The 16769-nt window shown below is 27.0% G+C and overlaps 1 protein-coding gene across 1 annotated transcript; it reads left to right on the top strand.

Moving 5' to 3' along the window:
- Positions 1–273: 273 nt before the first annotated feature.
- Positions 274–1560, top strand: LOC145843141 (kelch-like protein 10). The gene has a single exon (XM_082950602.1). It carries the CDS (start codon positions 274–276, stop codon positions 1558–1560), a length of 1287 nt encoding a protein of 428 aa, XP_082806728.1.
- The last annotated feature ends 15209 nt before the right edge of the window (positions 1561–16769 follow it).

The following is a 16769-nucleotide window of genomic DNA, read 5'->3' as shown; positions in this document are numbered from 1 at the left end:
TAAAAATATTTATTTTTAAACTATATCAACAATGAACATTTATACACTGTTTTGTAATTATTTTACAAATTTAAAGCACTGTATACTATCTTGATAGATTCAAAAATTTAGTTTTTTTAATAGTTTTTAATTGATAAGTTAAGTATTTATTGTTTTAAATCAGATGATAGGAGTGTCATTTGGAGGATAAAGAGAGGCAACATTTTACTGGATGAAAACGAGGTTATGGAGATCTGCAACATTTTAAAAGGGAAATTATTTTACTTTGCGACGATGTATTGTGAATTAGCTTCCTATTTCAATTTGCAAAGTATTCATCGAGTCTCTTTTTGCTACATTAAACGATTTTTTCCTTTAGTTGCTGAAACTGAAAACTTTCTGCAGCTAAGTTTTACTCTTCTCACGAAAATACTTTCTAGCTCTTCACTGCACATTACTTCTGAACTTGAAGTTTTCAATGCAGTTGACGACTGGCTGAGTCACAATTACAAAGAAAGAAGAGTTTTTGCAGATAGTCTTCTACTAAAAGTGCGTCTCAGTTTGTTATCGAAAAATAGTTTGAAGTGCCTGTTACGCGAAAGTTCTGCTTTAACAAGAGGCTATAAGTGTGTTAAAATAATAAAAAGCTTTTTAAACGGTAAAAGCACTAACCACCAAAGGAATCCTACCACTCGTTACAGGTACTGTGATCATAATAAGTTTAACATACTTGTTTGTGGAGGCCGCAGTGGAGGGTCTCATTTAAAAAGTGTGCACGAAGTTGACGGGAGAAACTTGAAACATGTGGAAACCGACCGCATGACCAAAAGTCGATCGAACTCGAAAGCGGTTTACTTGAGAGGGGAAGTTTTTGTTTTCTATGGTTATTGCGACTCAAGAACCGCCGTGAGATCAATTGACAAATACTCAATATTTATCAAGACTTGGCATCGCGTAGCGGACGAGGTTCTCTTTCGTGAAAATTTTTGCGCTTGCGGTCTGATCGACAAAATATACGTTTGCGGAGGCTTGACTCGCTGCAAAGGTAGCTTCCTCGGACGCACTGAGTTTGTGTTCGATGCAAAAAACTACACTTGGAAAATTTTTTCTCACATGAAACGTAGAAGACATTTTGCGGCTTGTTCCGCCTATCAAGGAAGAGTGGTCGTTTCTGGCGGAATTGACAGCGGTAGATATTTAAGTTTTGTCGAAGCATACGACCACACAATAGATGAATGGGTGGAAATGCCAAGAATGATAAACGCTAGATATGATCACAACCAGTTGGCTGTAAAAAACAAATTGTTTGTGATTGGAAAAGGAAGAGAGAGCTGTGAAATTTTTGATTCCCATTGTCAAAAGTTTGTAGTATTCAAAAAACCAATAGCAAGTAATGCAATGTCCAGAGTAAGAGACTTTGAAGCTACTTCCATTGGTAAAACGATTGTTTTGTTTAATTATTTTGTACAAAAGTGTTCGTGCTACGATATAGAAAAAGATGAATGGTCTGAAGAAGATTTTGAGTTGACAAAAGATATTGGTTTCTTCTCCTGTGTAAAAATACCGCAGTTAGATATATAAAACAGTTTGAAATTACGGAACTTGCTAATAATGTTACTCGACAACTTTTTAAAATACTTTTAAGGTTAATGAAATATAGTTTAATTAAATTATTAAACTATACCTATTTTTTTAGATTAAAAATATATTTGTACAACATAAGATTTTTTATCAATCTTCTTAAAACATTTATTAGATATTTACCGTTACCGTATATACTATAAACTGCAATAATAAAACATAGTTAATCCGAAAAATACAGTCTTACTCTATTAAGAGCTACAATTATGAGTGAATGTTTTTTTGTACACTAGGTCATAGACTAAATTTTTGAGCGTATTTTTGTCGTTCAAAAAAAAACTTATTTTTCTAAATTTTTTCAATGAACTTTAGTGAATTAACCATAGTGGTAAAAGTATATGTTTTTTATATAAATTATTTTTTTTGAGATAGAGGCTATTTTTGAACTTTGCAGTTTTGGTCTTTAATTATGGTTTTCTTGCTTAGTCAAAAAAATTAAGAAAATTTAATTTGCCGATTAATAAATATGTTTTTTTAAACATTAAAAAAAGCTTAATCTTTAAATTTTATTTAAAAAATATGGTGCGACAACTAAGAAAAAGCAAAAATAAGTAATTTTTAAATTTTGTTAACAAGTAGATTTTATTTTGCTGTTTTACCAATCTCGGTTTGATTTTCAATACTTCACCCTGAGGTAAGGCATAAACTAAGGTTGGGTTTCGAAAAGCGGGCGATATCAGCGGACAATAACTAAGGAGGAGGCGGAAAATCAAAAGGGTAGCTAACTAGTGAAGGGGAGCGATATCTCCTCAAAGATGTGATTTTTGATTGTAAGTTTTTTAAGCTTTAACTTCATTTAACCAAGGTTAAAAAGATTGAAATATAAATAATAGATTGTGGTAAATTACCATAACCAAGTTAAAAAATTAAAAGAGTAATTAAATAAATAAAGTTTTATACTAATTAGCTCTCGGGATTTTGCTTAATAATAACCAAGCTTTCTAATACTAATATTTCAAATTATACAAAATTATGTTTAATCATTTATCAGCAATGTTCTCTTCAGAGTGAACATATTAAGTACAGTTTTCCAGCGTAAAACTGATTGGTTATAGTTTAGCAGTCGCAACTTCAGAGTAGACATACTAAATATATAATTGTTTAATAAGCGACAAAATAAAAAGGCTCAAAATGTTCATACCTAGGATCTGATGCACGAAAAAACCTTTCAATTATCGAGTCATACACCACGGATACCTTTTAACGTCTTGTCCAGGACAAGATTAACTATGACACTCTACCTGGTTGTTATTCATAGTGGGTTTAACAATATACAGGATTTCTACTAAAATTAAAAAAAAAATGATGATGGCATTGTAAATATAAACTCAAGTGTCAAATTTTTGATATAAATTTAATAACTAGAATATCCATTTTTATAGTTCATAGGTTTTATTTAAACCTAGTTTTTCTTGAAGACTTCACTCTCTTTTTTATAAACATAATAAAGTTAACATTAAAAAGTAAAAAAAAAAAAAAAAAAATTTTATAAATACATTTGTTTTTATTAAATGTTTTACTGAGATGCACAAGTTTATAGAGTTAGAAAACAACTGAATTAAGCTAATACAATTTTTTGTTTTATTTAGTTTTAAATCTTGATAGAAGTTTAATATTGGCTATTATCTTGTTTTCTTTATCTTGGTTCTTAAGAAAAAAAAAGAAAGTTTGTTTAATAAAGTTATGTGAAAGTTTGAAACAGCTTATAGTATGTATGTAAAATTTTGTATCTAAAAAGTATAAAACCAAGTAAAGAAATAGTTATCTATTAAACCAATACTATATAATAAAATTTCATGAGCTTTTTCAATGCTGTTCAAAGGTTAAGTATTAGTATTAGTAACTTAAATTAAAAAGAAATATCATAAACACATAAAAGTATAATTAAATATTTGTACGGTACTAGGTAACAAAATAAAAATCATTACAGTTCAGTGTATTGTGTGATGTTTTGATTTTTATCTTAAAAAATTTAGTGTTTTTTTATTTGTTATTTTGCAATTACCATGTCTCAGTATATACTCAGCATAACTTAAGATATTTTGAAGTTGAAAAAATCTAAGGACAGCTCAGGGTAATTCATGATATTTTGAATTTTATTTTAAACACGACTGACTCAGGATAGATTTGTTATTTATGAAAAAACTTAGAATAGTTTTAGGCCTTTTTATTAGTCTTAGGACATATATTTATACAAATTGTGAATGAGTTTTAAATAAATTAATTTCAGTAACCAAACTTGTAAAAACTTTAATTTTATTAATTTTGAAAAATTAATAAACCTTAGATTTGAAAAAATTTAGGATGACTCATAGGTCACTCAAGACAGTTTTTTTTGACTCAGAGAGTGACTACCCTGTGAACTCATTTAATATACAATAACCAAAAGAGTATCAAACTATCATTTAACTTAATTATGTTTAAGTTTTAGTTTGATTTTTATGCTATAGATACTAGTTTTCATCAAGATTCCTATTTTCTAGTATATAGTTGGAGTTGTATATATTAGTGTAAAAAAAGTAGATATTTTAATTTTTATAATATAGAACCTTAAATTAATACTACTCTAAAATTCCCAACTCTATTTTGTTCTTTTTTCTATATAAACAACAATATCCTTTTTTCGGCGTTTTATTCTGTTCATATTTTCTACAAAACTAAACTATATTATAACTAAAGCCCAGATAGTAAATTGTAAAGTGATGATAGGGTATATGATTTTTAAAGCCAAAAGTAGTTATAAAAAGTAAAGAAATAGAAAACAAAAAATATGTTTAAGTCAAACTCGTTTATTGGAATCTAAACTACTTTATTTTTTAACTGATTCTTAGAACTACTTGAAGGATTAAGTTCACACTTAAGACAGCTTGATACACGTTTTAGATATTTTGATACATTCTGAAGTATACTTCATCGCAAAATGACTGTTCCAAATTATCATTTTCACTAATAAGGTAAATTTGTAAACTAAGACTGTTTTTTGTTATATCTATAATGCCTGTAGTTTTTCTGTTCCAAAGTTTTGTTGTTTAAGTTTTACAACGAAATACATAAAGAATTTAAACAGTATGTAAATAGTGTTTAGAAAACTAGATTTTTTTTAGTCTTAAAATAAGTTGTAAAAATTTTGCAACTGTATTTTGGTTTTATATATCTAAACTATTTGTTTTTTTTAACACGGGCCGAATTTGTTCGACGTAAAATTTTGTAGGCCACTTTACTTTTTTAAAACCAAATAACTTTATAACGTTGTTTGTTTAAAGAATAAGTTATACTGCTGTATGTTAAAAAAACCAGGTCACAGAAAAATGTTTAACTACTAGAATTTTCAGCTTGATTGCAATAAACCAAATATTAAAAGTTTTAATAAGGCACGTTCGGACGTTAAATATGGTTGTCTAAGTTAAAATGGTTAGTAAAAATAATGTTTTTCTTCGTAAAAAATAAAAGTTTGAAATTTAGAAAACGTATGTAAATTACAGCTCGATACGTTTTCTTAAAGAAATCCATTTTTTTAGATTTATCAGTAAACTTAGGTTACTACAATACATTAAATTTATTAAAACACTTGTTTAAGACTAAAGCTTTATTTTTTGTTTTAATTGTATAAAATAGACATGACGAATCCATTTGAAATCTGCTATTTTATAACCAGGATAAACAAAGCTGTAAATTTACAAAAGATGTATATAATTCTTTCTTAATTTTAAACAAGTTTTGTACAAATCATTCAATTCAAAACTAGTCAACACTAAGTATAATATACCACTTAATTGTTTGTATGAATAAAGAAAAAAGGAAACAACGCCTACAGCATTTCAGGAATTAATTAACTTTAGATAATAAAAACATTTAAATTTAACCGCCATAAGGTTACGCCAAGTAAAATTAAACATAGATAAGTTTAATGATCGAGAATTATATGTATTTAAGATTAAAGGTTTAGAAAAGCATAATATTTAAACTGAGAAGATATCGCCACTTGGAAAAAGTTTAAAATACGAACTCGTTTTATATAAAATAAAAAAAAAGTATTTGAACTGTTAAAAAACTTAAGTCTTTAATATCACCAAAAAGGTTTTTATCTAAATAACTCCGGCGATTTTATTGAACTATTCGTATAAAAGTATTTAGCTTTATGCATATAAAAGGCTTCCAATTCTTAGTTTTAATTTTATATTTTCAATGCACAGGTAAAGATACTGATAATTTTTATATAGATTTCATAAGATTTTAGTTTTCTTTTTTTTCAAGTTAAAACAGTAAATTTAAACCAGTGAAAAACAAATATCAGCATGAAAATAAAAAGTTTTGCTAATACATGTTACTTAACTAAATGAATAATATTCTTAAGTCCTAATAAGTAATATATTTTTTAAATAATTTTAAAATAAAAAAGTAAAGTTTTAGATAAGTTCATAGTTATTAGATCTTGTGATTTTTCTAGTTGTTTAGTTTTTTTACTACTACTTACACAATTTTAATAGAATTTATGTTTCACCTTTTTATATATAAGAAAAATACAAACTCAGTTAAAAACTTTAATGACAATGTTCCAACTTTTATTGAATGATAAGTCGACTTTTCTTACAGTCCGCTTTTTTGGAATATAATTTTTCAAACTGGAAATTAATGCCGCAAGTTAAAAATAACAAACATATCATTAACAATTAGATTTTTTATTAGTACATCTTAATTAGTTTCGTATAACTAAGGTAAACTTTAGTTACAATGGGTAAAAACTAATTTCTTTTCGTTTAACTGATTGTTTTATTAGTAAAGATTTAAGTATTTAAATGATAAAAAAACTATTAGCTCCTAAGAAATTTTATTAGCATGTGGTGTACGACTTGATAACCGAAAGGTTCTTTTGTATACAAGGTCTTTAGACCAAACTTTTTGAGCGCTTTTTTAATTGTTCAATAAGCAAAACATATATATTAATAATTTGTATTATATGAATTGGTTCGAATATCTTATATACTTAAACAATTTAATGACCTATCATATCTAAACTTTATTTGTAAATGCTTTAAGGTTTTCATTCTTTCAAAAAAAAAAACATTTCAAAAGAAAGAGCAAACAACTTTCAAACGAAAATAAATTAAACATGCATACCATGCAGTTGCGAAGTTCAGAAATAAATTTAACTGAATTTTCAGAATATTTAAGTTAAATGTATTTACTAAAACTTATAGAAAACTATGAAGAAATCGGCTCTTAAAAAAAAAAAGAAAATTTTATAGAAAGACTTTCCGGTAACCAATATAAGAAATGTTAATAAAATATTCATTTAGAAAGTTATCAACTTCTACATTTTAAATTATATTTAAAAAAATCATTGCTAACCAACTATAAATAATTAATTTTTACAAAACAATTACATTCAAGAAAACCAAGTTTGGGTGAAAAAATTGTTGTTAGTTGGTTTAAGCATTACATAAAATACTTTTTAGACTTGTACAATTACAATTTAATTTTTTTTTTAATTTCTACAAAATGCTTAGTTGAGGAACTTTACAACAAGAGAAATGAGTAAGATCTTTGGTCAGCTCAAAATCTTCTTCAGACCATCTATCTTTATCCACTTCGTAACACAAAAACTTTTGCACACCGCCATCGTACACAGCAATCTTTTTACACATGGAAACAGCTACAAAGCGGTGGCAAAATGAATAGTTTCCGGTTGGATTGTTGATCAACACAAAGTGCTGGCAACCAGAATCGAAAACTTCACAGCTCACGGATCGTTTTCCAATTATAAACAATTTATTTTCAATAGCTACTTGACTGTGAAAATTTCTTGCGTGTATCATGCTCGGCATCTCCGCCCACTCATCTGCCGTGTGGTCGTAAGCTTCGACCGCATTTGAATTTCTGCCATTAACACCATATCCACCTGAAACAACAACTTTTCCTTGATAGGCGGAGCAAGCTGAATTGCGTTTTCTATTTTTCATTCTAGCAATTTGTTTCCAACAGTTGTCACTCGTATCAAACGCTCTTTCAATGTTAGGCAGCAAAACGTTTTTAGACACTTCCAATCTTCTAGTGACTCCGCAAATATAAATTTTGTCTATCAAACCGCAAGCATTAACATTTTGATGTTGTACGCCCTCATCTGACACGCATCGCCAAGACTTGCTGATCGTTGAATATTTATCAACAGACGTAGAAGGTCTGCCGTAGCTATGGTAGCCGTAGAAAATATAAACTTCTCCTTTCAAATACACTGACTGAAAACCATATCGTTGCTGTTTCATGTGAAAACGTTTAGTTTTAATGTGCTTTAAACTTCTACCATCAATTTCTTGTACACTTCTGAGGTAACAGCCTCCTGCTGATTGTCCACCGCAAACAAGTATGTTGAACGTGTCTTGATTGCAGTATCTGTAACGAGTTGCAAGATTACTCTGACGATGTTTAGCACCCCCTTCTGACATGTTTTGAATTACTTTCACACATTCACTATCTTTACTTACAGCCGAACTTTCACGTAACAAGCACTTCAGACTATTTTTTGATAGCAAACATAGACGCACTTTTAGTAAAAGATTGCTCGCAAAGACTCTTCTTTCCTCAAATTTGTGGCTCAACCAATCATTAGCTGCATTGAAAACTTCAAGTTCAGATGTTAGATGCAGTGAAGAACTTGAAAGTATTTTTGCAATGACGGCAAAATTAAGGTGCAAAAAGTTTTCAGTATCAATAACTACAGTGAAGAACCGCTCTATGTAGCATAATAAAATACTTGAAAGATTATGCAAATTAAAATAAGAAATTATCTCATAAAATGTTGTAACATTTTTAAATGTAGTTTTTTCTTTGAAAACTTTGCTAATTTTATTGGTACCACTTTGAGTGAGAAAAATTTTGTTTGACTTTAGAGTTGAAACGAGCTCCATATTTTCTGTTGAAAAAAGTTGAATTTTATTTAAATATAAAATTTTCATTAGAATACTTTGTAATCACACAGAGATTAAGGGTTACTTAATTTATTGGTACTACTTATAATTAAATACTAACTTAGTTAGTTACTCGATAATAAATACTTACTTATTTAAATACTATATAATCAGTAATAAGTGCTATTTTAGTCAATTCTATTTAAATCTGACAGTACAGTTTTAAGAATGTATCTACTATATGAAAACAACCCTAAACACTTTTATATAAAATACCAAAATTTTTACCTACTCTTACAAATCAAATGAAAATAAATACTACACAATAATGATTCAAGTTTAAATGAAAAATGCTTAAAAACTATTTGAAATACAAGATATCTAAAGAATTCTTGAAGAAATAATTTTGTATTTACGCCATAAACAAAAAAATAACACCAATAAAATTCTACAAAATAGGTCTGTTTATGTCTACAAGCAAGATATCAGTATTATCTATGTATCATAGTAGTACTAGTTTTATCTCCTGTTATGTTTTTATTGATCTTACATTCTGTTTGGCTCATTTTTTGACAATCAATATACAATAATTAAACAACTAACATTCATAACTGATTAATATTTAAAGCTAACGTCAAGTTATTTTAAATTTTTAATAGACACTAAGTTAGATTAAAATTACGTGTATAAAACTGATTAAAGGTATATTTTTGCATCAATACGATTTTACTTAATTTTAATTCTTAAAACTTATAAAAATAGTCTTAAATATTAATGAACGATTGTACTTTAAGCAAGGTCTTATACGGATTCTGGGATGTAGGGCAGCGGTCGGCAGCCTTATATAAGTAGCGTGCCAACTCTTTTACAAAAATTTTCTCGCGGGCCGATTTTACAGAAAAAAGTTTTCGCGGGCCGCACTTTTTAGAAAATTATTGTAACAATCGATACAAAAATACTAGTTTAAACCAAAAAATTAGACTAAAAAAGCTATAAAAAAGCACCTGTAATGCGTAATTACTTAAATTTTTACCACAAAAACTTTTTTCTATACTTTTTAATGTATAATAATGAGCTGAAATGTACCTCGCGGGCCACATATTTTGTCTTCACCGTATTTGGCTCACCGGCCGCAGGTTTGCCAACCCCTGATGCAGGGCCAAGTATTTAAATGTAAAAATTGTTTTAAATGAGTATTTATAGTTCTAAAGATACAACTTTAAAATTTAAAAGCATCCATGTTTCACCAAATATGTAATTTTAAAAACAGCTTAACAACCCATTGTGATTTAAATGAATTATACATAATTCCCATCTGGTAGCAAATATTTAAAATATATTAACATACCTTTTTTAACAAACAAACAAGTTAATTTTTTTTTTATCATCGTATTTTTAAAAAATGTGTAAAATTTAAGAAACTCTTAGAATAAGTATTTAAACTAAGATGTTGCAAAATAAAACTCGTTTTTTTACATAATTAAATTAATAAAATATTTTTACTTAGTTTGAAAATACCGTTGTTTTAAAGGCATGTTAAAAAAACTAACTTTGCATTACTCAAATTTGTCTGAGAAAACTATTTACAATATTCTTTTATGTATATAAAGTATAACTGTACCTGTTTGGTTAGTAGGATTTAAAGACTTCTTATCATCTTTTATTTTAGAGATTTTGCATAATTCAACAAATTCCTGTCTTTTCAATTGCTTACTCTGTTTCACTTGTTCTAATAGCTTCATTTCCTTGCCATATTGAAATAACTCTTTATTATGGGTAGTTTCATTTGTTGAAACTTCATTGCATTTTGATATAATAATCATCATGAAAAAAATTAAAAAACACTCTGTAAAGAATAGTTTTTATATTTCCGAAAATAAATGAATTTATAATAGCATTAATGTTTAAAAAAAAAAAAACTTTTTTTTGTTTTACATTGAGAAAACTACAAAGTTAGTTAAGTGAATAACAATCTAAAACCTAATAAAACAGACAATTTAACACTAATTTACTCATATTTTACAACTTTTCGTATGTAGTATTGCTATAATCACCAGAAAAATCGTTTTGTACTGCACCAACTAAAATAATAGTGTTTGCTTAATGATCTAAATAACCAAAAAACACAGAAAGTTTAATAAAACAACATAATAACTATTAACACAAAACGTATTTTAAATAAATAACGTTATAGTATAATCAATTTTCTTTTAAAACTTTCGATTGTTTAAAAAGAATAAAATAGGTTAGAGTCTAATTAACTTATAGCTGCTTAAAGAATGTCTCAACACATGTAACTAATGAATTTCGAAACAACTACCACAACTAGGGTTGATCAAAAAGTGTTCTGCTTTATCTGATCTTTTTATGGTATTTCTGAAAATTAAGCACTTTTTTTATCATAGATTTTAGATTAAATATGTATTTTTGTTTAGTGATATGTGTTTTATGAATGACACATTTGAAACTTCAGAGTTTATTATTCAAGACAGTGTTTCATGCGTTCATTCGATGATCACAAACTAACAAACTTAATGATATTTATGTTTTTAGAAGGTTTCAGATTTCCAAACGAAGCAGTAAAACTGAAATTTCTAAACTAAAAAAAATGTTACTAGTAGAGTCATTGGATTATTATAGTGTCCAATACTACTTAAATTACAATGCAGTTAAATCAAAACGTGTAGAAAGAAATATAAAACACATAACAAGTAAAACATAGTTTGAAGTAAATCGTAATGTTTTGTTTAAATTTAAATAAGCATTATATTCAGAGTGAAAAGGTCCAATTTAGTTTTTTGAAAAACATTAAGCAATTTACAAATTTCTGTGCTTCTGTAAAAGTAGATATTTTGGGCAAAAAATCTGTTTTGTTTGTTATAATCAAAAATGTGGATCTTTTTTTTATAAAGAAAACAACTTGATTTTTATTTTTACAAAGAAAATTCATATTTGCTACTTATGTAGTTAAAACTTAAATACCAGTAAAAATAACAATAAAAATAGTATTTATCAAGATGTGCCACTAAATATATATTTTTTTAATGTTTTTATTTGTTGAGTGCTAAATTAAACCAGGGTTGCAAATTTTTTAAGCTAAAATGCTAGACTAAACGACCTATAGATAGCTTTAGTATTAGTTTGTCCAATTTGTTTTGAAAAATTATAAGAGTCTAAAACAGATAAAAATATTAATAATCTAGTTTAATATCTAAAATCACCAAAATAAAAATTAAATGACTTAATAAAAATATTTTTTTTTCAAGAAAACAATACAAATCCTGATATTAGCCTGATAATTTAGCATTATATTTAAACTTTCATACGTTTTGCAGAAACAAATCAGCCTAGCCTGAGTCAGTCTGAACTTACTGAAGCTAATCTGTTTTATCCATAAAGTGTGGCAACTTTGTTACATATTTACACAATTTTCAACTAATGATTTGGTTAAGTTATAATATAAAACTTTAGATTTATTAAACTAAAACGTTGTCTTACAAAAAGTGGTGTGCTAATAAATTTATTATACAGTACTTTGAATAGTTCCAAGCAAATAGAAAGTGTAAAACGTATATAAAAAGTTTTCCAGCAGTGTTTATTTTTAATTAGTGTTTGTATCTTGAAAAAAAATGCTTTGTATTTGTTTCTAAAATGAAGTCATAAAAAGAAGTTATTTCTCATAAAACTTTTAGATTTTTAAAATAAATAGTTTTCTTAAGCTCATAATATCATTAGATTAAATAGCATCAAGATTTTCTTAATTCTCAGCATAGTTACAATATATATGATAGTTATTTGTTTCTAAATTACTCTTTAAAACAGATTTTTAAGAACTATAGCTGACTTTACCAAAAAAGAAAAAAAAAATAAATGTATATGTGTTATTCTTTAAGAATTGAGAAACTATTTCATGAAAAACAAATATTTAAAACTTAACTGTGTTTTATTTTAAGCATATGTTATTTTTTTATATCACCTTATTACTTAGTTGCAAAATTAAAGCTAATTACAACTATTAAATAAAACTTTAGTGCTGAATTGTTTTAGATAAACAGTTTATTATACTTAAAAGTTATCAAATTTTTCAGTAAGTTATCTGATGTGTAGTAAGTTAAATTATCTGTGAACAAAATTACATTTCCAAAATAACACTATAAACATAAAATAACACTATAGACTTTTTTTTGTATTTTTTTTTGCTTAAATGAAAACAATAATTTAATTGAAAAATATATTAAATAAAATTATAATAGTCTTACTGTAGAAGTAGATAAACTAAATTTAACACACAAATTAAACAAGAGCACAATCAAAAAACTTATGAAATAAAATCTAGCAACCCTGCTTCAGAAGATTTCTCTTTAATACTTTTAAAACGTTCAGCATTCCATTAAATAATTTTATTTGTTATGAATGTTAGTTTTACTAAAATTTAAATAGGAGTCATTATAGGTTTTGTTTTATTCAACTTGCGTAAGATTCTCTGTGTTAGTTAAGCACTTTCAAACTTCTACCGAGTTATGAAACATTTAGTAATTCATATAATATAAAATAGTTACTAGGTGTTAGTCTATTGCCTTCCTAAGTACAAAACATAATTAAGACATACTAAATTAAAACTTATGATAATCATAATACTTATTACAAGATCTTGTAATTTTATAAATCTTGATGCTATTTACCAAGCATAGGTTTTATGTTTTAACAAGAAAGCTGATTCACTTAAACTTGAGCAAGATATTTTAAGCTAGAGTAAACAATTGTATGTTCGATATTCAGAACTATTTGGTTCTGAACTTTTAGAAACTATGCTACTGAGCACAGACAGACATAATTTTACGATCTGTTTTCTAAAACCCTTTAAAATTGTTTTTAGTTTAACAGAGGGTTAAAATTTTTTAATATGCAAGTTTAAGTGATGAAAAACATGTTTATTTGTTTATTTGATGTTGCCAAAAGAAAAATCAATTAAAACAGAAACAAAGGATTTAGACTATATGCTACAGAAAATTGAAAAGTTTGTTTCAATAAAATAATTAAAATATAAACTTGTTGAAATAAAAATATTAACTTTATATTTTTTATCTTAGATAGAAAGAAAATACAATCTAATTTACAACTTTTATCATAATCTCGAAAAAAACAATCATCAAAGATCTACAGTCTACACCAGGGTTTCCCAAAGTGGGCGATTTTAGTAAGTCGGGGGGCGATGACTAGTAAAGGAGCGAAAAGGAGGAAATTTCAAAGTTTTGTACTATCATAAAACTTTTACTTCCTTTCTTGCTATTTTATTAATTTTAGCCTGCTGTTAAATATTTGACTATGAGGTAAAACTTAAACAAAAAAAAGTCTATTTTGTTTACGTAAAAAAATAGAAAAAAATTAGGTGCTTATGACTCCTATTTTAAAGTAAATTGCATATTTTTACTCATACTTTTCTCATTTAACAACTACATAGGTCATAGACGATCGGAATCCATCTCACCATTTTATAACCTGACATATATGTTAATTGGCATAATAGATGGTTTTTAAAAATCTATATTATCTATGATTAACTTAAAACTCAAGATATTTCCAATTGTTTTTTGAAAATTCACTTGTTAGACTAAAAAATAAAACTATGCAGGGTTGCCACTTTACCTGGAAAAACCTGGAGTTTGATAATTTAGGCAAAAAAAAAACCTGTAAAACCTAGAATTAAAATTTTTTTAACATATTAATTAGTGAAATTTCGATTAGACACAAAAAATCTATCATATAGATGAAAATTTTTTGTCATCATCAAAAATTTTTTATATTAAAAAACACATTTAAAGTAGTTTTACAGTTTCTTTTCAATGTTTTAATACTAATTAACACAGTTTCTTACCTTAAACTAAACTTTAAAATAAAAACAGACCCAAAAATGTTTACTTTTAGAAATCTGGAGAAAATTTTGAAAACTGGAAAAATTTTCGAAAAAATGAGTCGCAACCCTGACTACATTAAAGTCAGTACAATAAAAAAGTTTTTGTCATTAATTAAGATATATTTTGTAAGTTTTGTTTTAAAATCAGTACTTTTGAGCTTGCACTACTAAATTAAAAAAAGTATCGTTTAAATATCATGTACTCACATATTTAATGCTTATATATTCTAGTTAAATCCTAATATTTAATTATTAGTTGTCTGTTAAAGAAACAGGGTTAAAATTTAACACACTCATGATACTCAGGATAACTTAGCTAATTTAAAAAAAAAGTTTAATCAGGCCAACCCAGGCTAGATTGAATTTAATACTCGATCACTCAGACTAGTTTTTATGCCAAAAAGAATGGCAACCCTATCAAACTGTAACATAATAGTTAAATCTTTACTATTTTTTTTCCATTTTCGGCGTTGGATCTAATTAATTATTCAACTAAAAATTAAAGAAGAGCAGTTATGACTCTTATTTGTGTTTTCATAGTTAAGCTAACAATATACAACGTCTTTTTCTACAACTAGAAACTTAGTTAGTTGTAAAAATTATTCCTGATTGATAATAGTAATGCTTGTATTATCAAATTCAAAATTGTTTAAATTAGTGTATTAGAAAGTAATAAAAAAGATATGCACTAATTTATTTTTGTATCAATATAAAAAACAGTCCTGTTTTGTTTTATTAACTTTTTGTATGTATGTTTACATAAAAAATAAGGTTATTATTTAAACTTGTCAACTTTCCACAGAGCCCACTAAAAGGGCTTTTAAATAATTTATTAGATATAAAGTTAACTGTAATTAGTAGAAAATAATTTCTATCTAGTAGGTAGATAGTTGTGCAAGTATAAATAACTTTAATGAAGTTTTATTTTTTTAATAGTTTAATTTTAAAATATATAAGTGTTTTTAATAACAGTATTTTCAGATTTATTTGGTTTATAAATTTATTTCAGTTACATTACTTAAAAAAGATCTTTTTATAGATAATTATAAAAATTTTAAATTTGAAAAGTATTTGAGAAAAAAAGAACTTGAGCTTCCCCTGATTAAAGTACTACGCTACGCCACTGCTTGGTAGCAAACTCGTAAATGGTAACTAACTCATACTTGGTTCCTAAATCCTACTTTGTGGCTAACTCAAACTTGGTAGCTAAATCATACTTATTAGTAAACTCATACTCTGAGCTAACTACTATTAGGTTGCTAATCCATTATCGGAGACTAATTCATACTTGGGAGCTAACTCCTATATGGTGGCTAGCACTTACTTGGTAGCTAGCACTTACTTGGTAGCTAACTCCTACTTGGTAGCTAATTCATACTTGGTCGCTAACTCCTACATGGTAGCTAACTCATACTTAATAGCTAATTCATACTTAATATTTAACTCATACTTAATAGTTTACTCATAGTTAGTAGCTAATCATACTAAGTAGGTGTTAGCTATCAAGTATGATTAGCTACTAACTATGAGTTAACTATTAAGTATGAGTTAACTATTAAGTATGAGTTAGCTATTAAGTATGAGTATTGTAGCTAAAACGACTTGGTAGCTAACTCCTACTCAATAGCTTAATTCAACTTGGTTGCTAACTAATACTTGGTAGCTAGCTTCTACTTAGTAACTAACTTCTAATTGGTAACTAACCCCTACTTAGTAGCTACCTCATACTTGGTAGCTGACTCCTACTTGGTTGCTAAATCCTACTTAGTAGAAAACTCGTACTTTTTAGTTCACTCCTACTTTGTAACTAACCTGAACTTGGTAGCTAACCTGAACTTGATAACTGACGCAAACTTGGTAGCTAAGTCCAACTAGGTATTTAACTTCTAATTAGTAGCTAACTCATACTTTGTAGATAACTCATACTTGGTAGCTAACTCATTGTTGGTAGCTAACTCATACTTGGTAGCTGTTTTATACTTAGCAGCTAACTCCTACTTGGTAGCTAACTCATACTGGAAAAATTATTTCCTACTAGGTAGCTAACACATATTTGGTAGCTAACCTCTACTTGGTAGTTATTTTATGTTTGATAATTAGCTTCTACTTAATAGGTAATTCATACTTGGTAATTAACTCATACTAAGTAACTAATTTCTGTTAACCTATACTTCGTAGCTAACTAATGCTTCTTAACTAACTCCTACTTGGTAACTAACACATACTTGGTAGCTCACTCATACTTGGTTGGTTACTTCTTCTTCGTAGCTAAATCCAACTTGGTAGCTAACTCATACTTGGTAGCTCATTCGTACTTGGTAGCTAACTCA

This window comes from Thalia democratica, chromosome 8 (assembly GCF_965202585.1).
Source record: "Thalia democratica chromosome 8, ktThaDemo2.hap1.1, whole genome shotgun sequence".
In the NCBI taxonomy this organism is placed as follows: Eukaryota; Metazoa; Chordata; class Thaliacea; order Salpida; family Salpidae; genus Thalia; species Thalia democratica.
Note: the sequence above shows the minus strand (reverse complement) of the source record. Positions and strands in the feature narration are given on the sequence as shown.

Coding starts and splice junctions, on each gene's coding strand:
- LOC145843141 (XM_082950602.1), top strand. CDS start 274: ATGTATTGTGAATTAGCTTCCTATTTCAATTTGCAAAGTATTCATCGA.